Raw genomic sequence first — 25,329 nt, forward strand, 5'->3', positions numbered from 1 at the left:
GCAAGAGGTGTAGCGGGGATAGCAGCGAACGCCATCACAATTCGGCGTATCCTCTGGCTGCGGGAATGGAAAGCGGATGCGGCCTCAAAGAAGTCCCTCACGCATCTCCCGTACCTCAGTGGACGGCTTTTCGGTGAAAAGTTGGACACAATGATATCCAATGCCACTGGGGGTAAGAGTACCTCTCTCCCTCAACTAAAACCTAAACGCACGTTTAAACGGCGTAACCAAACTCGATTTCGATCCTTTCGTAATTCTTCGCGATGGTCCGTCTCGCGCCCAGCACAAAATCGTAACCGCTCTCCACGCAGGGACAACCCACGGGCGGCGCAGAGGCCGGACAGGACCTGGCAGTCGAAAGCAGGCCAGGCGAAGCCCAAAGGAGGAAAACCTCAGAATTTCGCCTCATCATGACTCGCGAACTCCGGATGACACCGCACCAGTAGGCGGACGACTTCTACTCTTTCAGCAAGTCTGGCTGCCTATTACAGAAGACAGGTGAGTCAGGGAAATAGTGTCTTCCGGATACAAGATAGAGTTCACTTCCGCTCCACCGAACCGGTTCTTCCTCTCTGTTCCACCAAAACCGCCAGACAAGGCTCATGCCTTCCACCAAGCGGTCTCCTCTCTCCTTCAAGCAGGAGTCGTAGTACCGGTTCCCACCACCGAACGCTTCCAAGGGTTCTACTCCAATCTATTCGTAGTCCCCAAGAAAGGAGGCAGCGTCCGGCCCATACTAGACCTAAAACAACTCAACAAATATGTACGGGTTCGTCATTTTCGCATGGAGTCCCTTCGGTCCATCATTGCATCCATGGAGCAGGGAGAATATCTCGCCTCCATAGACATACAAGACGCATACCTGCATATACCAGTTGCTCCCGCCCATCAAAGATTTCTCAGGTTCGCGATCAACCAGGACCACTACCAGTTCGTGGCTCTCCCGTTCTGACTCGCCACGGCTCCCAGAACGTTTACCAAGATCATGGCAGCCACCATGGATGTTCTACACTCCAGAGGCATTGTAGTCGTTCCATACCTGGATGACCTCATCAAGGCTTCCACCTTCAAGGACTGCGAGGTCAGCGTCTCAATCACAATCGACACTGAGTCGCCTGGGCTGGTTAGTCAACTTGCAAAAGTCATCGACTACCCCCAGTCAGTCCCTAACCTTCCTGGAGATGCTATTCGACACCTCCAGGGGGCTGGTGCTCCTTCCCAGGGACAATGCACTGGCTCTCCGTCTGGGAGTTCGCATACTCCTCCGCAATCCCCCCCGATCTCTCCTGTTTGCCATGAGAGTCCTCGGCAGGATGGCAGCAGCAATGGAGGCGGTGCCATTTGCCCAGTTTCACCTCAGGCCTCTTCAACTAGCCATCCTCAAGTCCTGGGACAGGAATCCTTTCTCCCTCGACAGGGAGTTCCGACTAACATCGTCAACCAGGAGGTCCCTACACTGGTGGCTCAAGCCAACTTCGCTTGCAAGGGGAAAATCCTTTCTCTCAGGTCAATGGAAGGTCCTGACCACCGATGCAAGCCTTACAGGTTGGGGTGCGGTACACCTACATCACAGGGCACAAGGCAAGTGGTCACCAGTTGAAGCGACTTTGGCCATTAACATCCTGGAAATTTGGGCCATCTTCCTGGCATTGAGAGCCTTTCATCACTTGCTGGCAGCCTCTCATGTCAGGATACAGTTGGACAATGCCACGGTGGTGGCATATGTGAATCACCAAGGCGGGACCCGCAGTACCCAGGCAATGAGAGAAGTGGCACATAACCTCCACTGGGCAGAAGACACGAGGTCGGTACTCTCTGCGGTCCACTTTCCGGGTGTGAACAACTGGGAAGCCGACTTCCTCAGCAGACAAGGAATGGACTCGGGGGAGTGGTCTCTCATCCCAAAATTTTTCAGCAGATCTGCCATTGCTGGGGGACCCCGGATGTGGACTTAACGGCATCCCATCTCAATGCAAAGGTCTCCCATTTCATGGCCAGGACACGCGACCCGCGGTCGCTCGGAGCGGATGCCCTGGTTCAGGACTGGACCCAGTTCCAGCTTCTGTACATTTTTCCACCCCTCCCCCTGATCTCCAGAGTCGTGAGGAAGATCAAACAAGAGGGAGTTCCAACCATCCTGATCTCGCCGGACTGGCCCAGACGTACATGGTATGCCGACATCGTACAACTTACAGCAGACGCCCCCTGGCGTCTCCCAGATCGTCACAACCTTCTGTCACAACGTCCGTTCTACCATCAGAACTCAGGGGCTCTCAATTTGACGGCGTGGCCCTTGAGACCTGGGTTCTAACCCAGGCAGGGCTCTCACCGGATGTCATTATGACCATGATCAGGGCAAGGAAGCCAGCCTCCGCCAAGATCTATTACCGTACCTGGAGAGCTTTCTTTACCTGGTGCGAATCTCGCGGACAGGTCCCACTCCCTTATTCCCTCCCAAAGGTACTTGGTTTTCTTCAATCGGGCCTGGACGCCAGGCTATCCCTAGGCTCGCTTAAGAGCCAGGTGTGAGCGCTTTCAGTGCTTTTCCAAAGGCGTATTGCTAACAAGCCGCAAGTAAGGACTTTTCTCCAGGGAGTTTCCCAATTAGTTCCCCCCTACAGACGTCCACTGGAAACGTGGGACCTCAACCTGGTCCTGACAGCATTGCATGCACCAGCTTTCGAACCCCTTAAGGAAGTCCCACTCCGCCTTCTGTCACAGAAGGTGGTTTTTCTGGTGGCAATCACCTCGCTACGCAGGGTGTCTAAATTGTCAGCACTCTCCTGCAGACGGCCCTTCCTAGCCTTTCACCAGGACAAAGTGATTCTCCGTACAGTACCATCCTTCCTTCCGAAGGTTGTGTCCAACTTCCACCTCAATGAGGAAATTTCACTGCCATCCCTTTTCCCAGTTCCGGTTCATAGAGTGGAGCAGGCTCTGCATATGCTTGACCTCGTCAGGGCATTGCGGATATACGTGTCTAGGACTGCACCCTTCCGGAAGTCTCATTCCCTTTTCCTTCTTCCGAAAGGCGTTCACAAGGGTCTGTCGGCTTCTAAAGCTACCCTTGCCAGGTGGATCAAGTCCACCATGCAAGAGGCTTACCGCCTTAACAATTCTCCTCTTCCAGCCGGTATCACGGCACACTCTACGCGGGCATTAGGGGCCTCCTGGGCCATTTGGCACCAGGCTTCGGCACAACAAGTGTGTAAGGTGGCCACTTGGACTAGCCTACACACGTTTATGAAACACTACAGTGTTCATACCCAGTCCTCAGCGGATGCGAGCCTGGGTAGATGGGTTCTGCAGGCGGCAGTGCCCCAAGTTTAGGGACCTGCTAGCACAATATTCGTCCATTGCTTCCCACCCAGGGACTGCTTTGGGACGTCCCATGGTTCTGTGTCCCCCAATGAGGCGACAGAGTAAAAGAGATTTTTGTGTACTCACCGTAAAATCTCTTTCTCTTAGCCTCTAATTGGGGGACACAGCTCCCCCACCCTGTTGCCCTTAACGGGCCGTTGTTACGGTTGAGTTCTCATATTGTTTTTTGAGCTTGTAAATAGTGGCCTTCTTACAGGCATGGTTATGTTGTTTCTGTTATGTTCCTCCTAATGCTTTTGCACAAAACTGGAGAAGGCTGACGCCGTCCAGGGGTGTATACTGCAGAGGAGGAGCCATAGGTAATCTTTTTCAGATTATGCATAGTGTCGCCTCCTAGTGGACAGCAGCATAACACCATGGTTCTGTGTCCCCCAATTAGAGGCTAAGAGAAAGAGATTTTACGGTGAGTACACAAAAATCTCCTTTTCTTACGGACGTCCTTTTTCTTCGTCTGGATGATGAGGTACCTCTCCCTTTTTCCCCAGGTTTTCCTTCAAGACAAGGCTTACAGATGAAGTAGGTATCTTGCCCCGGCTTCTATTCAGGCCTTGTCCTGATGTGCGGCCACGCCCCTTTCTTCGGGCGGGCTTTTTCCCGCCCGTCCTGTGCTTTCCACTGCTCCATTCAGGGACGGGAGCCGGCGCTTGGTCCCGCCCACTCCTAATCCTCCTATGGCTCTTTGGCACCGCCATCTTGGTACCCCTGAAAGGGCGGTTTGCGCCGCCCCCCTCCTCCCAGACCCACAGTGAGCTAATGACCGCCCACTGCTCAAGGAGGGAGCGTTTTTTCCTCAGGCTGCCGCCATTTTACCTCAGCCTGTGAGCCGGTCACCGTCTTGCCCTGCCTGCAGGACTCGCAGACCCAAGCAAGCTGCGCAGCCCCATAGCTGGAAGTCGCTTCAGGACACCGGTTCCGTGAGTAGCTCTGCTCTGCAGACTGACACCCTCCTCGGCTCTGTGTCCCCTAACCGTCTGGCACTGTTAGTGGTTAGCTCACCATGTCTAATTCTAAATCTCTTCGCTCTCGCCCTCCTGCCACCTCCTCTTCCTCTGCGGTGGTCAGTCACTTTGCTTGTTCTCCTTGTAATCGCAAATTTCCATCAGGTCAGTCCTCTCCCCTCTGTCAGGACTGCAGCAACCCCATTGAACCCACCGCCCAGGAGCCCCCCTGTTGTCCCAAGCGAGAGTGAGGCCCCTATCCCTGGGTGTGCTTCATCTCTGTCACAATCTGTGGCGGACCTCACCAGGGTGTCTCAGTCCCTGGTGTCGGTACTCGATAAGTTGCCCCTGCAGGCTCCCGCAGGACCCAGCAGGTCACAAGAAGCTCCGTCTGAGCCTGCCAATAATAGCCGCAAAAGATCCAGACAGGAGCATCGGTCTGGTTCCTCTTCCCGTTCCGTCTCGCTATATCCTGGTCAACTTCTTCCGTGGATCCGCCGGTTTCCAGACTATCTTTACAACACAGTCCTTCCGATTTCTGGTGGAGCATCCTTGGGAAATCCTAATGACAGAATCATAGAATCCCTTGCGAAATCGGCGTTCTAAGCCCCTCTTTTGCTTCTTCTTGGGTTTCAAAGGTCATTGCCAAATGGGCTAAGGATCTCCGTCAGGGCATACTGGCCGGAGCTCAGCCAGAGCAGTTGGCGGATCTCGCCGACCAGATTTCTCACACAGGCGAATATTTGGTCTCGGCCTCCCTAGATGTCGCGTCTTGCGCAGCCCAGGCATCTAGCAACGTGGTGGCAATTCGGCGCACGGTTTGGCTCAAGGCATGGCAGGCGGACTTGTCATCCAAAAAGTCCCTCACCAGCCTACCTTTTCAGGGATCGTGTCTCTTCGGCGACAGGCTGGACCAGATTATTAAGGAAGCCACTGGGGGCACAAGCTCCCTTTTTCCCCAGTCCAAACCTCATCGGCCTCCTCCGAAACGTCAGTTTCAGGCCTTTCGGCCTTTTCGTCGCTTCACAACATCAGACGCTCCTTCCCAACAGCAGAGACAATAAGCGCGCCAAGATAGGAAAAGAGTTTCCTTTAGGCCCACTCCTTCCTGGCCCTCCCATTCTTCCCAAGGTAGATCCACCAGGTCCAGACCTGGAAGATCGTCCTCTGCATGACTATCATCAGAATCCCAGCGCATCCCTCAGGCTAGGCGGCCGCCTTCTTGCCTTCAAGGATGTTTGGCTCACCTCGGTGGAAGACGCCTGGGTCAGGGAAGTTGTATCCTCGGGATACAAGATAGAATTTGTTTCGCGTCCGCTGGATCGTTTCTTCGAATCCCGTCCACTGAAGGACCCCGCCTTGATTCCAGGTTTCTTCACAGCCATCACTTCTCTCCTCAGTTCGGGGGTGATTGTTCCCGTACCAGAAGGAGAACGCTTCACAGGTTTTTACTCCAACCTGTTTGTAGTGCCGAAAAAAGGTGGTACGGTTCGGCCCATTCTGGATCTAAAATTACTGAACAAAAGGGTCCGTCTGCGACTTTTCAGGATGGAGTCCCTTCGTTCAGTAATTGCCTCCATGGAGGCACAGGAATTTCTGTGCTCCATAGACATTCAGGACGCCTATCTACATGTCCCCATCTTCCCGGGACATCAGAGATTCCTGCGCTTCAAGATTCAGCAGGAGCATTTCCAGTTTGTCGCCCTACCTTTCGGTCTCGACACCGCTCCCAGGGTTTTAACAAAAATCATGGCAGCGTTGATGGCCATCTTGAGAATCAGGGGGCTCGTACTCTTTCCGTACCTCGACGACATTCTCATCAAAGCTCCGTCCTTACCCCAGGCTCAAGAAAGCCTGAACATCGTTCGTGACACCCTTTCTCGATTTCGGGTGGATCATCAACAGGAAAAAGTCCTGCCTGCTCCCGTCCCAACGCAACGCCTTGTGTTCCTAGGCTTACTTTTCGACACCCTTCAGGCAAGAGTCTTCCTTCCCAAGGAGAAGAGAGTAACTCTTCGGCGGGAGATTCGCTTGCTTCAGGGCCCGCGGCTCATTTCTCTCCGATCAGCCATGAGGGTTCTAGGGAGAATTGTGGCAATGTCGGAAGCGATTCCCTTTGCCCAATTTCATACAAGACCACTTCAGCAGGCCATTCTGTCTCAGTGGAACAGATCTGTCTCCTCCCTGGATCGCCCAATTCGACTCTCCTTTCAGGTCAAGCTGTCCCTCAACTGGTGGCTAACATCACCTCTTATTTCCCAGGGCCGGTCCTTCCTTCCGGTACATTGGCAAGTGGTGACGACGGACGCCAGCCTTCTCGGCTGGGGCTCGGTGTTTCGCCATCTGACCGTCCAGGGTCGTTGGTCGACGCAGGAGGACGCTCTCCCGATCAACGTCCTAGAGATATGGGCAATTTTTCTGTCCCTACAGGACAAACTGCTCAAGGGTCTGCCAGTTCGGATTCCAACGGACAAAGCCACAGCGGTGGCATACATCAACCACCAGGGAGGGACTCGGTGTTCCTTGGCGTTGGCCGAGGTGTCCAAAATCCTTCACTGGGCAGAGAGGTCAGTTCCAGCAATATCCGCGGTACATATTCCCGGCGTGGAAAACGGGGCCACCGACTTTCTCAGTCGCGAGGGTCTCGCGGCAGGGGAATGGTCCCTGCATCAGGAGGTCTTCCATCAGATTTGTCTTCCATGGGGGACCCCGGATGTGGACCTTATGGCATCCCGTCTGAACAGGAAGGTTACACGGTTCGTGTCCAGGGCCCGCAATCCCCTCGCGGTGGGCGCTGATGCTCTCACCATTCCTTGGTCACAGTTTGCGCTCCCCTATCTGTTCCCTCCTCTTCCTCTTCTCCCCAAACTGTTGAAGAAGATCAAGGCAGAAGGGGTGCCAGTCATCCTAATCACGCCCTATTGGCCCAGAAGGTCTTTGTTCGCGGACATCGTCAACCTTCTCGCGGACACTCCCTGGAGGCTTCCAGACAGACCAGATTTGCTGTCTCAGGGTCCGATTTGCCACCCCAATTCTCAGTCGCTCAATTTGACGGCGTGGCCATTGAGGCCTCAGTTCTGAAGGAGTCAGGCTTTTCGGATCGGGTTATTCAAACCATGATCCGGGCTAGGAAGCCATCGTCTTCCAGGATATACTATCGCACATGGAAGGCCTATTTCGGTTGGTGCGAGTCTAGTCAAATTCCGCCTATCTCCTTTTCACTTCCTTCGGTTCTGGCATTTCTTCAGGTGGGTCTGGACGCTGGCCTTGCCCTTAGCTCTCTAAAGGGTCAAGTTTCGGCACTTTCCATTCTTTTCCAGAAGACGTTGTCCTCTCGCCCGCAGGTCAGAACTTTTCTGCAGGGGGCAGCTCATGCAACACTGCCGTATCGAGCTCCAGTGGACCCCTGGGATCTCAATCTTGTCCTAGAGGCCCTACAAAGTCCCCCCCCTTTAAGCCTCTCAGGGAAGTCTCTCTAGCTTTTCTTTCCTAGAAAGTGGCCTTTCTCGTGGCCATTACTTCCATCCGGCGTGTCTCGGAATTGGCGGCCCTTTCTTGTCGACCCCCTTTCTTGGTAATTCACCAGGATAAGGTGGTACTGCGGCTTCCGCCTTCTTTCCTACCCAAGGTGGTTTCTACTTTCCACCTGAATGAAGACATCGTTCTACCTTCATTTTGTCCGGCTCCAATTCATCCCCGGGAACGCTCTTTGAACAAGTTAGACCTGGTCAGGGCGACGAAGATCTATTTGGCTAGAACGGATGCATTCCGTAAGACGGACTCTTTTCGTCATCCCAGATGGTGCACGAAAGGGCTTGCCGGCCTCCAAGGCGACTATTGCTCGCTGGATTAAATCGGCAATCTTGGAGGCTTACCAGGTCAAGAACAGTGCGCCCCCTCCTGGGGTTAAGGCTCACTCCACCCGGGCAGTGGGTGTTTCCTGGGCGGTGCACCACAGGGCTTCCGCGCTGCAGCTTTGTAAGGCTGCAACCTGGTCTTCGGTCCACACGTTTGAAGAAGGATCTTGCAGGCAGCGGTGGTGAGTCCGCTGGCCTGATGGAAGTTTGCTTTTCCCTCCCCAGGGACTGCTTTGGGACATCCCATGGTTCCTGTGTCCCCCAATGAAGCGATGGAGAAAACAGGATTTTGGTTGCTTACCGTAAAATCTGTTTCTCGGAGCCTTCATTGGGGGACACAGCACCCTCCCATGTTCACAACTTCTGTTTTCTGTATTATAGTTACAGTTGAGTTGTCAGTTTGTTCTCTATTCTATTCCTACTGCTTTCTCACTAACTAATTGAACTCCAGCCAGTGGGGTGTATACTGCGGAGGAGGAGCTACCTTTTTTGTATGTGCATAGTGTCAGCTTCCTAGTAGCAGCAGCATACACCCATGGTTCCTGTGTCCCCCAGTGAAGGCTCCGAGAAACAGATTGTACGGTAAGCAACCAAAATCCTGTTATTGTGACGTGCATTTATATTCAGCCCCTCTTGAGTCGGTACTTTGTAGGACCAAGTTTTGCTGCAATTGCAGCTGTAAGTCTTTTGGGGTCTGTCTCTACCAGCTTTTCACATTTTAGAGGTTGACATTTTTGCCCATTCTTCTTTCCAAAATAGATCTGGTTCGGTGAGATTGGATGGAGGCGTCTGTGAACAGCAATTGTCAAGTCTTGCCACAGATTCTCTCTGGGATTTATTTCTGGACTGTGACTGGGCCATTCACACACATGAATGTGCTTAAATCTGAACCATACATTGTAGCTCTGGCAGTATATTAATGGTTGTTGTCCTGCTGGAAGGTGAACCTAAGCCGGAGTCTCAAGTCATCTGCCGCTTCTAACTGTTTTTCCTCCAAAATTGGCCTGTATTTAGCTTAATCCACCTTTACATAAACTCTGACCTGCTTCCTTGTCCCTGCTACAGAAATCCTCCATACAGCATGATGCTGCCACCACCATGTTTGACGGTGGGGATGGTGTTTGCAGGTTGCTATGCAGTGATAGTTTTCCACCACACATAGCGATTTTCATTTAAACAAAAAAGTTCTCCTTTGGTCTCATATGACCAGAGCACCTTCTTCTACATGGTAGCTGGATACCCAACACGGTTTTTTGCTAACTGCAAACGGGTCTTCATATTTCTTGCTTTCAAAAATGGCTTTCTTCTTCTTGATACTCTTCCATAAAGGCCACATTTGTGGAGCATGGGACTAATAGTTGCCCAGTGGACAGATTCTCCCACCTGGGCTGCGGATCTCTGCAGCTCCTCCATAGTGACCATGGGCCTTTTTGCTGCTCCTCTGTTTAGCGCTCTCCTTGCTTGGGATGTCATTTTAGGTGGACGGCCATGTATTGGTAGGTTTGCAGTTGTGCTATTTAAGGAGTATTTTTGGATGATGGACTGAACATTAATCCGTGTCATGTCTCTAGCTTGGGCTATTTTTTTTTATAACCCTGCTTTACTCTACTCCACAACTTTATCCTTGACCTGTCTGGAGTGTTCCTTGGCTTTTATGATGCAGTGTGATCTCTAATGCTCTCAAGAAAACTTATGAGGCCTTCACAGAACAGCTGTAGTTATACTGAGAACAAATTACACACAGGTCGACTCTTCTGGAGGAAATTGTCACTCCAGATTTTATTTAGGGGTATCAGACTACAGGCGGCTGAATACAAATGCACGTCACAATTTCTAGATTTATATTTATTAAATAACTAGAAATCCATGTATCATTTTTTTTAAACTTCAAAAATACTTGCTACTTTTGTGTTGGTATATCGCACAAAATCCCAATAAAATACTTTTAAGATTGGTTGTGTAACGGGAAAAATGTGGAGAACTTCATGGGGTATGAGTACTTTCTGAAGGCACTGTATATGTAGGAGACTTGGACCTATATAAAAGTTATACTTATTGTGTAGATTTCAGTGGTTTAGTTGCAATAATAAGAAATGCATCCAAATGAATGGCCTTTGCTGTAACCTTAAGCCCCCGTCACACATAGCGATCTCGCTAGCGAGATCACTGCTGAGTCACAAGTTTTGTGACGCAACAGCGATTTCACCAGCGAGATCGCTGTGTGTGACACTTACCAGCGACCGGTCCCCCTGCCGGGTATCGCTGATCGTCCTGGAATGGCCAGGACATTTTTTTGATTGCTGGTCTCCCGCTGGCCAGCACGCATCGCTGCGTGTGGCAGGCGGGAGACCAGCGAGCTGGAGCTGGTAACTGAGGTACACATCAGGTTTCTAAGTGCTGCGCGCCGCTTAGAAACCCGATGTGTACCTTGGTTACCAGCGCGCTGGTAACTAAGTAACACAGTGGGTAACTAAGTGACGTGCGTCGCTTGTTACCCGCATGTCCTTGTCCTGATCACTGGTGAAGCTGCCTGTTTGGCAACTCACCAGCGATCATGTAGCGACACACCAGCAATCCTGACAAGGTCATATTGTTGTAGGGATCGCTGGTGCGTCGCTATGTGTGATGGGGCCCTTAGTGTAGCCAAGGAGTTGATGCAACTTTACACCCCCTTAATTTGCATATTGACCATTTTGTGTCTTAACGAGCCTTGCCTGAACTCAGTTATCAGCTATGCACGGACACTGAAGCTGCGCTCAGTATTATTACCAGGTCCCTCTCTGCAGTACAGTACCGAGCTGCGGTGTCAGTGCCGGCTCACAGCGCTGGCTCCTGTGTGACTGCTGCAGTAGTGTCAGTGTGGAAGTGCAGAGTCGCTGATTGAGTTCAGTCTTGCCAGTCAAGATATGAAGATTATCTGTGGTTTTGCTGTAAGAAAAAAAAGGGAAAGTGCCAAATTTCGTTCACTCGGAGTGAAGTCTATGGGAAGTGCAGCTTTTGACCAGCGTCAAAGTCGAAAACCTTTGTTACTCTGTGTCACCGAATGCAATGCCACGCCATAGAAAATGATGAGATGCGATGTCTGTCGTGCAACACGCTACCATGTTTCTCAGCATTTTGTGGTAGTGCTATGCTGAATAATTAAATGACCACAAGAGGGCGCACGTCTGTACGTTGTTCACTTTATGCTGCGGATCAGATTATTTGTTTTGAAATGTTTGATTTGTGACAAATTTGTCAAATGATATGCAATTTTTTTAGTTTTTTTATCTTTCTTTTTTTTGTCAATACGTCATTTCCCGATATTCTAGACAGATTCATGAAATGCAATTTAAAAAAAAAAAGTCACAAAACTTAGTGCAGCTCTGCTCCAGCCCCCTTCCTGGAGTGATTCTATAAATGGAGGTTATTTTAGCATTTTGCAAATTGTGCAACTTTTTTTTTTTTCCTGCTAAAAAGTTTAAGTTCAGTTAGGCCTCTTTCACACTTAAGTCTTTCCGACATCAGTCACAATCCGTCAAAGTGTGAAAAAACGTATCCAGTGCAGATTGTAAAAAAATGATGCACTGGATCCGTTTTTTCGACGGATCTGTTGCAGCAACCACTGCTGGAAATTTAAAGGCATAAGATTCTAGAGAGAGAGAGAGACTTTTCAGTCCCAGAACGGCTTTTGGGGTTAAATTAAAGGAATAGAAATTCTTCCGGGCATGCTCAGTTGAAAAAAACGGAATTCGTCGCTGGACGACGGATGAAACAAAAATAATTTGCTGGATCCGTTTTTTTTCTAAAAAGGACGGATTGTGACTGATGCAAAAAGACTGAAGTGTGAAAGAAGCCTAAGACAATTTGGGATTTTCCACAATGATAATGAGTTGTGTGTCACTTTTTAAAACTTTTTTTTATGACTTTAGCACAAAAAAAGTCAGCGAAAACCACAAGTCAAAAAAGAAAATAAAACACAAATGATGAATCGGGCCCAATGTTTTTATTACTGGCCTACTTAGCAATAGTATGAATGGGAGATATCCTTTGTCTGTTTTTTTTGTTTCGCCAAAGCTTCAGAAGTTTTCATAAAGCAGAATTATCCATCTGGTAAATCATGATTACTTGCCTCTTGTAATCTTAGTGTTCAGATACAGGATAGTTGAGATGTTTTTTCCGGAACCAAGAGAGAGAGAAATATGTGTGTACAGTTAGGTCCAGAAATAATTGGACAGTGACACAAGTTTTGACATTTTAGTGGTTTACCAAAAGATATTCAAGATACAGTTATATAATCAATATGGGCTTAAAGTGCAGACTCTCAGCTTTAATTTGAGGGTATCCACATCCTAATTGGAGTAAAGGTTTAGGAATTACAACTCTATAATATGTAGCTGCCTTTTTTTGAATGGACCAAAATAATTGAACAATTATCTCAAGAGCTATTTAACGGGCTATTCCCTTGCTAATACATCACCAATTAGGCAGGTAAAACATCTGAAACTGATTCCAGGTAAGGCATTTCCATTTGGATGCTGTTGCTGTGAACCCACAACATGCAGTCAAAAGAGCTTTCAGTAGAAGAGAAACAGACCATCATTAGGCTAAAAAAAAAAGAAATCGATGAGAGAGAGAGCAGAAATCTCAAAAGTGGCCAAATCGACAAGTGCATTCTGCAAAAAAAGAGCACTGGTGAGTTTGGGAACTCAAAAAGGCCTTGACGTCCACAGAAGACAACAGTGGAGGATGATCACAGAATCCTTTCCATGGTGAAGAAAAAACCCTTTACACATTCACCCAAGTGAAGAACACTTTCCAGGAAGTCGGTGTTTCAGTATCTAAGTGTACCATAAAGAGAAAACTTCATGAGAGCAAATACAGAGGGTTCCCCACAAGGCCAGATTAGACTTTGCCAAAAAAATTACATTTTACTTATGGTAAAGTTAATTTGTCCAATTTCTTCGGAGCCAAATGGTTGCAATTTCTAAACCTAATAGGATATTTTCATTCACCCCTTTAATTAAACATGAAGTTCTCACCTTCAATTTGCATTCTAGTGTTTTTAATGTTCAATAAAAAATAGTGGCCTGCAGAGCTGGAATCACAAAGATTCAGTCACTGTCCAAATATTTCTGAAACAAAGGTTCGGTCACTGGAGATTTATTATTATTATTTTTTTTGTTTTCAACCTTTTTTTTTCTTTTTGGCCTTAAACAGGTGTTTGGACCTAACGTGACATCGGCACTGATCAGTAATGGCGTGTTGACTGTAATGCACAGTCCTGGTCTGGTTCGTCTCTACAGCTTTGAAAGAATTCTCAAGGAGGTAAGGGAGCCGTCCGTGCGGTACGGATTCCATGTTAAATGTGATTTATTTATTTTTATTTACTGTGTGCAATTTGATTTCATTTTTCTTTGATCAGCATTTGGCAGGTACGGTATTTCTGATAAGAAATATAATTTACATCTAGCCATGAATAATATTGTTGCCGCACACGCTAATTACTTTCTTAATCTACCATCCCATAGATGCTATGAGTTATTGTAGGTGCCATTACTGTTTCTGAGATGCCTCCATTATTCACTGATTACTGCTAAAAGAAGCTGAAAAATCACAATTAATATTTTTTACATGCAAAAAAAAAAAATGTTGAAGTGCTGAGAGGCAAAAACTGACACCCGGACTGATTAAAATATGAACTAATACATTGAAGGAATGCGGTTTTTCTTTTTATATTGTACCAGCTTATCCATGGTATGAATGATAGGATTCTGGTTTCCAGTGTTCTCATGCACAGAGGGGTACATATGCCTCATTTTGTATTTTCAGTGTATGCAACAAGAATGTGTCTTAGGGGAGACGTGCAATTGGAAAGGAGAAACCGGGATAGTTGGAGACTTTCCATTTGGAATCCCGTGTAACATCACTTTGACAGGTATGGACTTTTTTATGTTTAGTTCTAGTATCCTATCTGGAAGGAGTTAGTATAACTGGTGTCCTCTGAGGAGTCAGACCCTTGACATGAGATTTCACTGGGACCCTCAGCGAATCCCGCAAATTTTATCAATTTTTGATCGCTATGCACAACTTTCCTGTTTGGATATCCGATCCCATGAGTGATAGCTCCCGATATCTGCAGGTGCATTTTCACTTTTAGATTGGGGTTATGCAACAACTTTCTCACTTGGGAATTGCAGTGTCATTAGTTGCAAATTTTACAAAAAAAAAAAAAAAAAGTTGCAGTTTTTTGCAGTACCTGATTAAATAGATGCTGTGTTGGGTTAAATTATTTCTTATACTGGACACATATGCAGGATTGAATCTGATCCCAAGAGAAGTGACACTCGGACTACGCCGCAATACCAGTCATGACCCAGAAACCAGAATGGTGCTGCTTCTATTTGGAAATTGTAGATTTCTATTTTTTTTGTTTTTATTTTTTTTAGAATAATATGGAAAATTGTAAATAAAACTGTCAAATAAAACATAAATACACGAGTGCTATGTGCACACGCTGCGGAATCACCAGCGGATTTTTCCGTTCAGATCCGCAGGTAAAACCGTAGATCAAGTGACCTGCGGTTTTCTTGCGGATTGGCCAGCGGTTTTCCCCAGCGGTTTGACACCTGGACAATGGAATAGGTGTCAAACCGCACCGGAATCCACGGCAAGCATTGACATGTCAAATCTTTCTGCGGATTTAAAACCGCAGCTTTTCCGCAGTGAAAAAACCGCAGCATGTGCACTGCGGATTGTAAATCCCATAGACTTACATGGTACTGTACACTGTCTGCGGAACTGCTGCGAATCCGCAGCAAAATCCACGGGATGTGCACATAGCCTTAAATCTAAAAACCTGATTTGTATAATAGTTTATTTTCTGATGACATTTTCCCTTGATGTTATCCAAGTAAGTGGCAGCTATTCTATTCTGGATTTTGCAGCATTTATTCTTACCAATTTGACGTCCATGGGATTGTTTGAGTTGCTAATTAACAGCACATTGTAGTTTCCTTACTGACCTGGCGCAATGCACCATATAGTATAAATGTATAAATCACATTTATTGCTTTAGTATACCCAAGGAGTGCTGGCACCTGATTAATTGATAGCGGTTACAACATGCATAAATGCCATATATCCACCGCGTTACCACGCAGGTCGTGTTGTTTAAGAGTACACCCCGTAACAAGCTGCATATATATGTTGGTTATAGGGTGCAAAATAAGTTAAAATTATATCACGGTCTGTGGTAGAGATTCTACTTTTGTAAAGAAGGTCTAAGGGGTAACGTTTTTCCTTCTGGATAGAAACAACATGGCTTAGGGAGACTTATAAGCCATGCAATGCTTCCTCTGTAATTTCTATATACAAATAGCCCCTTTATAGTCCTAAAAATCAATATATACCCTTTTAATGGACCTTGACATGAGTATTGCCTGGCCCACAAGTTTTCCTACACCAACTTGGTGCTTTTTACGCCTTAGGTCACCTGTTTGATGCCTCTCACCCAGTCAACTTATAGTCTTGATTTGCACTGATGAGGGGCAAACGCCCTGAAAGAGGTGTTGACAAATGTAGTTTCTGGTTTGGCTTATTATTGTAAGCTGTTGCCAGGATCTTTAAAAAGAGTCTGTAACAAGTCAAAAGTGCCCAGTTTTTGCACGTATTTTATTCCTGCTGGTCCCCTGAGTATTTTTTTTCTGCTAAAATCTGCCTTACAGTTCCAGAGATACAGACTTTTTATTTTGTCATAATTTTTGTGGTCTTTATAAAATGGCCATGACTCTTAGAATTTTTTTCAGGGGGGGCGTTTCTTTTAGTTGGCTTTCATTATTACTCCATTGGCTCCGCCCCCTTAAGAGCTATGGGCGGGACGCTGATCTCCCTGAGAATCTGCCTCTAGAGCTGCTTTTTGATGAAAAGGGTGTTACCAGTGTGAGGCATGAAGATCAGGAGAGCAGACTGTCAGTCATTACATGTCTCACGCTGGTAGCGCCTTCTTTTAGTTAAAAGAATCTCTGGAGACAGATTCTCGGGGAGATCTATGTCCGGCCCATAGATCTTAACAGCTCGTTTATATATAAGAAAAATGTTGTTTCTCTGGAATAAGATATCATTTCATTCAGCTTCCTATGACCTACGTAGATGGCTTAGGAGGGTTGATCCTACTGAAAAATGCCCTTTAAATTAATGTAATGTAAGATGTTTGCGTTTTGCTTGAACCCAATGACTTTCTTAATATTATAAGTGTAATTGCTATTGTACATGTCACAATAACCCTTCTAGTGCCATTTTGACTTTTTAGAAAGACCTCCAGTTCTATTCGAAGTGCATTGTCTTGAAAATGTTTTACAAGTTGGTGGCTTTCCCTGGCATTATATCTATACACCCCATAAGAAAAAGGACAAAGGGACGCATCACATCTGCTCCATGGATGACCACTGCCTGGTAAATAACCCACATGTGTCTGGCCTCATTCAGATGTCTGTGCTGCACATATGGGCGAAATCAGTTGTTTTTTTCACAGGCAGAACACGTACCCATTATAATCCATACCGCTGTTCACATGTCCGTGTCTTTCACATGGAGACATGTCCATGAGCTGTCTGTGTTGAACATTGCAAACTATAGGAGAAACTTTGCAATTATTGTTTTATTTTTTTGTTTTTTATCCATCTGTGAAAAACACTGATGGTAAGAATGGATATCCTGATGACAACGCTACTATTTTTTCACGTAAATGTTTAAACACAGAAGTGTGAATGATGCCTTAGGGTGCATTAATGCTGCGCTTGCAGTAAGGGCACAAAAACACATTTTTGATCCTAGTGCCGTTCATGGAAAAAAAAAGAGCGCTCGGACCGTTTTTTTTTTTTGTTTTTTTTTTATCGTCGTGGATCAAATCTGTGTGTGGGAACAAAATTATATAAAAAAAAGATTGCAGCATACACAAGTTTATTCCGTATGTTGGATGAGACTCGCCTGTTCAAGTCTATAATAGGAAAAAAATGTTTTAATAAAATGATGGTGCGTCTTCTAGTCCGCTTTTATGGTAGTTTACCGGGGGGAGGCGGCTGCGGTGGAGCGGGGTCACTGCTGCAGGAAGGTGGAGGCAGGAGTGGGGCGATGTTGCGGGCACCGGGTTGGGGAGAAGGGGGTGTTTGGCGTTGCGAGGCTGCAACGGAACCCAGGCTTTGAGAAAACTAGGGAGTCCCCCCACTTGCCATCCTTTTCACTGCGGGGGACTTCGGGAAGATGACCGCTGGAGGCGGCACGCACAGATTGAGATCTTAGGAGATGTAAATCTCATGGCCACAGACAGGCGAACACTAACAATTTGCTGCTTTATGTATTGCATTATTAGCAATCCCATCTCTGTTTTTCCCTTGAATGCCATTATTTCAGGCAAAGAACGGAATACGTGATATGAAATTCTGCTCTATAGAACCGGACTGGATTCACTTTCATCCCGATTCCTCTGAACGAATCATCCATGTTGGACCCGATAACATCAGGTGAGTAGAAATTAAAAAAAGTGATTTCTGCAATTACAAACCATTTGTAATGACATTTTCTTAACTTCACGCTGTGATCTGTGAATACGGGCTTGAAAGTGTCTGGTCAATGAGCGAGTCGCGTGTGTAATTCCTGCTGACCGCCGGATAGACTTTTGCACTTTAATCTCTATATTCTGATTAATCGTTTGTTATTTCTGTTATAGGACTTTGTTCAGAGCTCTCAGGGCACACACATTAGGAATAATTCCTTTATATACGGTGCAGATGTCCTTTTACAGATTTTTTTTATGTTTTTTTTTTTGCAGTGTTTTAAGGATAAAGGAAATAAAAGATGATCCATATAAATATGAGATCACTGAGGATTTTGCCATTCTTGCAGACAAAGAGCCTAAGGTAAGTAGAAAATTATATGCATATACATTATCTTATAGATGCATTATTACGAATTACCACTTAAGGTCTCATTCAGACTTTCATTTTTCACGTACATGTCCGATCCGTGATTCTCACTGCTAGAACACGTACCCATTTCATCAAAACACCAAAGAATAACTTGTTTATTATAGATATTGTATGTGAATATTAAGTGAACAATTGAACAAGCTTACCAAGAAATGTGAAGAAACACCAAAAAATATTGAAGAAAAAGATTTTTATTGCAACATGACAATAAAACTGTTTGAGACAGACAGGGTATATAGAGGGGATGCAGTCCCTATGTAAGGAAATCACAGTAAAACGTATGGGAAGTGGCTATAACTAACAAACGGTATTATCCCTGCACCATATGACAAGATTAGTATTGTGGGTGAAGTCCATATACACACGTGGTCAAAATTGTCGGTACCCCTCGTTTAATGACAAAACCCCCCCCACAATGGTCATAGAAATAACTTGAATCTGACAAAAGTAATAATAAATAAAAAAAATCTATGAAAATGAACAAATGAAAGTCAGACATTGCTTTTCAACCATGCTTACTCAGAATTTTAAAAAAATTAAACTCCTGAAATAGGCCTGGACAGAAATGATGGTGTTGAGGTAGGGCTAAATTAACCCTTCACGGTTGATCCAGTGATTTCCAAATTAATTCACAGGGCGTTGCTAGCAACTGGGAATGACCACACGGAGACGGGGGTCTCTGTACGGGAGGATCCAGGCAGATCACTAAACCCCTTTATTATGTCACCTTTTGTAATCTTTTGCTTAATTATGCAAAGTTCTCAACTACCAATAGCATCATTTCACTTTATAAGCCAATAATATTGCAAGAAAACCGGAAACTACATATACCGTATTTTCCGCTTTGTAAGACGCACTTTTTTTCCCCCAAAATTGAGGGGAAAAAGGGGGTGCGTCTTACAAAGAGGATATACATTTGCGCTGCCACTGAGGGTACTTGCCGCGGCACTCTGTGCCCTGATGCTGCCGCTGCGCTGTCCGCCACCGCCGCGCTCCTGTCCCCCGGTGGTTTCTTCCGCCCCACCGCCGCCGCCGCGCTCTGTCCCGTTCAGCGTGGGGGGGTCTCTGTCGCTCCATGCCTGCTTTCTTCCTGGAAAATGGCCGCCGCGCATGCGCAGACGGACATCTCGGCACTGAAATCTCGGGAGATGAGATTTCAGCGCTGAAATCTCATCTCCCGAGATGTCCGTCTGCGCATGCGCGGCGGCCATTTTCCAGGAAGAAAGCAGGCATGGAGCGACAGAGACCCCCCCACGCTGAACGGGACAGAGCGCGGCGGCGGCGGTGGGGCGGAAGAAACCACCGGGGGACAGGAGCGTGGCGGTGGCGGACAGCGCAGCGGCAGCATCAGGGCACAGAGTGCCGCGGCAAGTACCCTCAGAACGGGACAGAGCGCGGCGATGGCGGCAAACACCGGGGGGACAGAGCGCGGTGGTGGCGGTAAGAACCGGGGGAGAGCGCGGCGGTGGTGGCAAGCAGGCACCGGGGGACAGCGTGGCGGTGGTGGCAAGCACTGGGGGACAGAGTGCGGCGGTGGTGGCAAGCAGGCACCGGGGGACAGAGCGTGGCGGTGGTGGCAAGCATCAGGGGACAGAGGGCGGCGGCAGTAACAGACACCGGCAGCGGCACGCTGCACATCAAAACACCCCCTCATCCCAGCAGCAATGTTCCACTCCAGCCTCCTCCATCACCACCCCTGGAAAGCAATAAGACGCATGGATTATAAGATGCACCACCATTTTATTAAAAATAAAGTTTTTTTCCTATTTTTCTCCTCAAAATTTGGGGTGCGTCTTATAATCCGGAGCGTCTTATAAAGCGAAAAATACGGTATGTCCGTATCCAAATAGAAAATAGTATAATGGCATATTCTTCAGAGTTCTACACCCCCGCCTCCCTTATCTTGCACCTGATGGGAACAGTCTAGTTTCATGACAGCCCATCCCAATTACAAAAATTTATCTTACAGCAATAAAAATGGAGAAATGAAACCTTCAGAGAATGGATAAAACGAAACTTCAGTTTTGATTTTAGTTTTAACCCTTCACAATGGTACCCCTGAAAATAATGTGACAAAATGGACATGTTAAATCGCGGTGTGTCCACTAATTAGCATCACAGGTGTCTACAATCTTGGAATCAGTGAGTGGCCTGTATAGAGGGCTACAGATACTCACTGAGCTGCTTGGTGACATGGTGTGTATCACACTCAATCTGGACCAGAGGAAGCGAAGGAAAGAGTTGTCTCAGGAGATTAGAAAGAAAATTATAGACAAACATGTTAAAGGTAAAAGTTATAAGACCATCGCCAAGCAGCTTGATGTTCCTATGACTACAGTTGCACATATTATTAAGAAATTTAAGCTCCATGTGTTAGGGTTGCGGAAAACACTAAGTATAAAATGTAAGGACGTGTGATCCCAACCCCGGGGTCCACCGTGCAGAGATGGAAAACTCCTGCTCAGTAATGGCGGAGCACTAACTAAACACAGGCGGGTTAACCACTGCCCAGTGTGTACAGGAGTGAACTTTGTTACCTCACAGAGCCGCTGGAACAAGTGCCAGGCCTGTTTATACTCACAGGACTCGGCAGGGGAGCGCTAGTGTAGAGGCACAGGACTCTGCCCCAAGGACACAGGGTTAGAGTCCCTCTAGCCCCACTAGCATTTAGCACTGCAACTGCGATGCCTGGACAGACGCTTATAGAAAGCTGTGCCCTGTTAAGTCACAAGATGCAGCGGATAGTTGCTTACCGCACTAAGTGCATACAGCGCAGCTCTGGCGGACACCACTAACCAGCCTAAGCTTAGGACTGGAAAGCGCATAAGATGAGCATGGCGCCGCACTAACGGATGCTGCGGTAGTGAATAGTGAAGTGCTTTAGGAAGAGTGGCACACTCTGGCGCTAGCATGTGTGAGGAGCTGGGAGCACTGCGGCGCTAGGCAGTTCCACAACTCGGCGCTGACTCTGACTCTAAAAACCCTATCTCATTCACAACCAAGGAGGGAGTCATAATGAGTCAGTCACCTGTCACACGCATCCATCATCACACACACTTAGCCATATTAGTCTATACTAGCGCATGGCTGTGTAGGGAAGGTGACCTGACGGACGGACAGACTTGTCAGAATAGAGAAAGGAAGGTTTGCACAGTTTAGACAGGTGTCAGTTATTACAGTGGGGAAACAGCTAGGAAAGTGTATTGGACATGCAGTACCTTGGGTTGACCATTAGAGGGCAGGGAGGAGTGTGAGCATAGGACTTGACATCAGCTTAGGGCTTAAGAAACCGTTGGTCATGGGGGGCGGAGCTAGAGGGAATCGGGAAAGATATAAATTTGACAGGAGGGTTCCAGAAAGTTCCAGTCCCCAGGGGGAGCTCAAGTGATAAGGACACTGTGACAGTTGTGCCACTGTGAGGAAAACCTAACCAGGGGGACTGATTAGAGAGAAAGTCAGGGGGGTGGTCCTGACATAAAGTACCGCAGTATAGACGAGGCTCCGGGTGTGGGACACCGTATTTGGAACGACGTTTGACCAGTAAAATTACTGTTGGTGCATAGGCCTTCGGTGGCCACAGTGACGGAGCTGTCAGAAACGTCGCAGAGTGTAAAAGGGACGGTACGGACATATACGTCCCTGGAGAAAGTACGTGTCACAAGGTGTTCTGTAACCGGAGAGTTGTACAGAGAAGTGCGGTGTGGTGAGAAGCCGTCTGGGGGACGGCGAGAAAGCGAATAAACTTGGACCTGTTGCACCCGAAGCTGCCTCCAGCCTGTGTCTGTACGTTACTGCGCGGTATACAGAGGGACCACCCCCCAGCCCGGCCCACCGACTCCACAGCTGAGCGGCCATGCGAGCCTTTTATAGCAGCGTCCTTCCGGGACCTTTCTGATGGTCGAATCGGAACAGACACGGGACCTGAGCATGTGACCCCTGAACTCCAATGGGAGGTTAAGCCACGGGCATGCTCAGTGGAGCGAAAAAGGGACTTACTCTCAGGAGCTGCTCGCCCTGGCTAGTGCAGGCTGCTATTGCTGAACCAGGGATGGCAGCAGCAACCAACCTGACAGCACTAGCCTGAGCAAGGCGCCAGGAACGACGCCTTTGCTGAGCAGGCTCCTCTGTGGCCGGGACTGAATGGGAGACCGCAGAAGGCAAGGCTCGGGATTCTTCCTGTGCAGATGGAGAAACCCGACGCCTAACATCCTGGGACTGTAGCCGACCTCCTAATCCACAGCCCTGACTTCTACCATAACACTGTTCACACACTACATTAATAACTTTCATTGTTTTACTATGGTAGAAAAAATGGCCTTTAATTGTTTTTATTTCTTGAGGTTGATAATCTGGTAACTTTCACTTCATCTGGAAGGATGGTTAAAAAGCGTTATGATAAGCTAGATGACGATCCTGAAGAGGTAAGTGGTGAAACATCTGTAGTTCATTTTCCCTAATGGCAAAATGTAGATTGTCGCCTGCACAGCTCTTCTGTAAATGTCTTTGTTCTCTTCAGGTGTTCTCTACCGTGATGTATGAAGATGAGCTGGATCTGCTGATGGTGGTGGCTGTGACAAATAAAAAGGAAGATGGCGTAGCGCATGTAAAGCTGCATTGTAACGAGACAGGGAGGCTCCTGAAGAAGATCAAGTTGGCAGATTTTTGGGATGTGGTAGGCACTATATACATCAGATTTAGGTCACTGCTTAGTCAGACGACTACAAATCATAGATGGATCTTCTATCGTCCAAAGCTCTGTATCTACATACCCCGATCAATGCAGAATAACTCCTCTACTGACACCCAGGACCCAACCCCATGCCCTGCCATGATAAGGAATCCAATAGTCCTAACATGAATAACATGTATCCTAGTAGATAAAAAGTAGTTTTGTATTATAGGTCATAGAAAATTACTGTTTGAAACCCCCCCCCCCCCCATTATCGCTTGGAATGACTCATGACCCATGTTTTCATTACAACTTTATGGAGCAGGCTCGGCTGCTGAGTCCTCTCCATACACAGCAGGTGCACGCTGCGTTATACAGTCAGCACCTGTCTCTAAGATGAGCGATGAGAGTTGGTGGTGTCGATCCTAGTGGGGTATTTATATATAGATGCCCATTTGCGTTCTTTTTCCCACCAAAACGCCATGATGAAATCCCAGGGAGCTGGAGGGTTGCCGAAGGCCCCTTAACTTCTTTATTGGTGCTTCTGTGACGTTCAGCATAGTAGATCGTGATTTTTACTGCAATACTGAAGTATCAGGTTCAAGTCTCCTATAGGGGAAAAAAAGTTGTGCCGTCGTTATGACACCTGACCCCGGCGCCCAATAAGCTCTGGCGTTACTGTCTCCACTTTCTAGCAAATCTAACATGAAGAAATCCGGGTTGCAACTGATCTCAGACTTCCTCTTCCTGCTCAATCCGACAGGGGGCAGGGACAGAGACACCATCACTGATTGGGCACCGGCGTCACGTCACAACAACAGCACGGGAGCCCCCCTAGAGAACTAATGCCGACACCGCGGGAACGGCGCCGCATGGGAGGGGAGTATAAGCTTTATTATTTTATGGTGACCAAGCGAGGGGTATGAGAAGAAGTTGTCCAAGTGGTGGACAATTCCTTTAACCTGTAGGGTAAGCACTTTAAAAAAAAATATATCAAAATAAGGGAATTGCCTTGATTATTTTCTTAACAATGGGGCAAAAAAAGAAAAAAAAAAAGAAAAAAAAAAACCATCATACCAATCTGGAGATGGGGTCATTTTTAAGCTCTAAAAAAACTCCAAAAAACAGAGACATTGCTCCTCACTTTTTTTTTTTTTTAGTGCATTATATGATAAAATGAATAGTGTCATCCAAAACTACAACTTGTCCGGCAAAAAAAACCAAAACAAAAGAAACCCCTCACATGGCTGTTGATAGGAGAATAAAAAAAACCCAATATGATTCTTGGGGAAAAGAGGAGGAATAAATGAAGGTACAGAAAAAAAAGCCAGGTCTTTAAAGTGGTTGTCCAGGCTTATGATAAGTCTGTCTATTCACTTGATCGAAGCTGCATACGTCTAGTCGGAATGTTGCCGAAAGTATACATACCACATGCTGTCGGTCACATGACTGCTCCTTCTCGCCGTCTGAACCAAAGAATGCTCACATGTCCACTGTTCGTATAAAGGCTGATTCTGGTATTGCCGCTCACTACCCATTAAGAAGGTGGCAATGTTTCTCAGCAAAAATCATATATTTTATTCAACTTTTCCAACCACAGAGAGAGGAACTCTGCTATTGAAATCGATTACACCTCTTGGGCAGGAAGCTGAGAGACCATTACAGTGACTAATATTTGTAATTTGTTCATCTATAATAATAGAAATTAATGGCTTCCATGCATCAGTTGACCTGTACATAATTGTAAGCCTAGTCTGCAGTCATTTTCTAACGATTTGTTTCTTTCCAGACCTACAGTCATTCCTTGGTGTTTGATCGGGACACTGTGATCCATATAGAAGAGAGACCCAACCGTAACTTCTCCTGTCAGGTGTATAAAATGCAGTGCAGCTCCGAGGACTGACGGCGGTGCCTGCAAGTCTCTTATGGACAAATGATCATTTTGCAAATTCTCAATTTGCTTTGAAACCTTGTTTTAAAGGGGATAAATATGTATTTTTGCAGCAAGACTATTTATTTCATTTTAAGCTACATAGATTCTTATTACCCCCCCCCCCCCAACATGTGCCTTCAGACCTGGCATCTCAGACCATTTTTCATTTGCAGGGCCAGTAACTTTGTAATATGTACTGTATATACTTGGAGCATTACAATGTGTAGTACCATTTATCTTGGCTTTATATACATCTCCCCTGTTACTGGGGGGCTTTTTTCATACTTCTCCCCAGGTGCTTTTCTCAGGTGAACTGCTTTTTTTTATAAATGACTTTTTCCAGCTCACCCATTTATTTGTCTGTCTGTAGTGTTTTATTAGCTTACGTGTTGTTTGTTTGTTTGTTTTTTGTTTTTTTTTAACTTGTATTGAATAAAATTGCCTTTTATATTTTAATTTTATCTTGTGTCCTGCACTTTTTCTTGTTTGGTGTGAGTTGTGAGGTTCAACCTCCATGGATCAGACTTGTTTTTGCAGCACATCCTATAAACGCTAGATCGGATTGTGACTTATATATTTAAATCTG

At 46.7% G+C, this 25,329-nt stretch overlaps 1 protein-coding gene across 4 annotated transcripts in view; it reads left to right on the forward strand.

Annotated features, from left to right (window-relative positions):
• DCAF17 (DDB1 and CUL4 associated factor 17) overlaps positions 1-25,204 on the forward strand; it is a 49,512-nt gene extending 24,308 nt beyond the window's left edge. For 3 of the 4 annotated variants that reach the window (XM_073545860.1, XM_073545861.1, XM_073545863.1), the window contains 8 exons: positions 13,376-13,483; positions 13,988-14,093; positions 16,467-16,609; positions 17,567-17,676; positions 17,985-18,072; positions 22,482-22,562; positions 22,658-22,813; positions 24,600-25,204. In XM_073545860.1, coding sequence (XP_073401961.1) covers positions 13,376-13,483; positions 13,988-14,093; positions 16,467-16,609; positions 17,567-17,676; positions 17,985-18,072; positions 22,482-22,562; positions 22,658-22,813; positions 24,600-24,713 — 906 coding nt within the window. In that variant the 3' untranslated portion in view covers positions 24,714-25,204. The remainder of the gene's footprint in view (positions 1-13,375; positions 13,484-13,987; positions 14,094-16,466; positions 16,610-17,566; positions 17,677-17,984; positions 18,073-22,481; positions 22,563-22,657; positions 22,814-24,599) is intronic. The other variant, XM_073545862.1, reaches the window with a different exon arrangement.
• The last annotated feature ends 125 nt before the right edge of the window (positions 25,205-25,329 follow it).

Source organism: Dendrobates tinctorius, unplaced genomic scaffold (assembly GCF_039654945.1).
Source record: "Dendrobates tinctorius isolate UK_male_01 unplaced genomic scaffold, ASM3965494v1 ptg000143l, whole genome shotgun sequence".
In the NCBI taxonomy this organism is placed as follows: domain Eukaryota; kingdom Metazoa; phylum Chordata; class Amphibia; order Anura; family Dendrobatidae; genus Dendrobates; species Dendrobates tinctorius.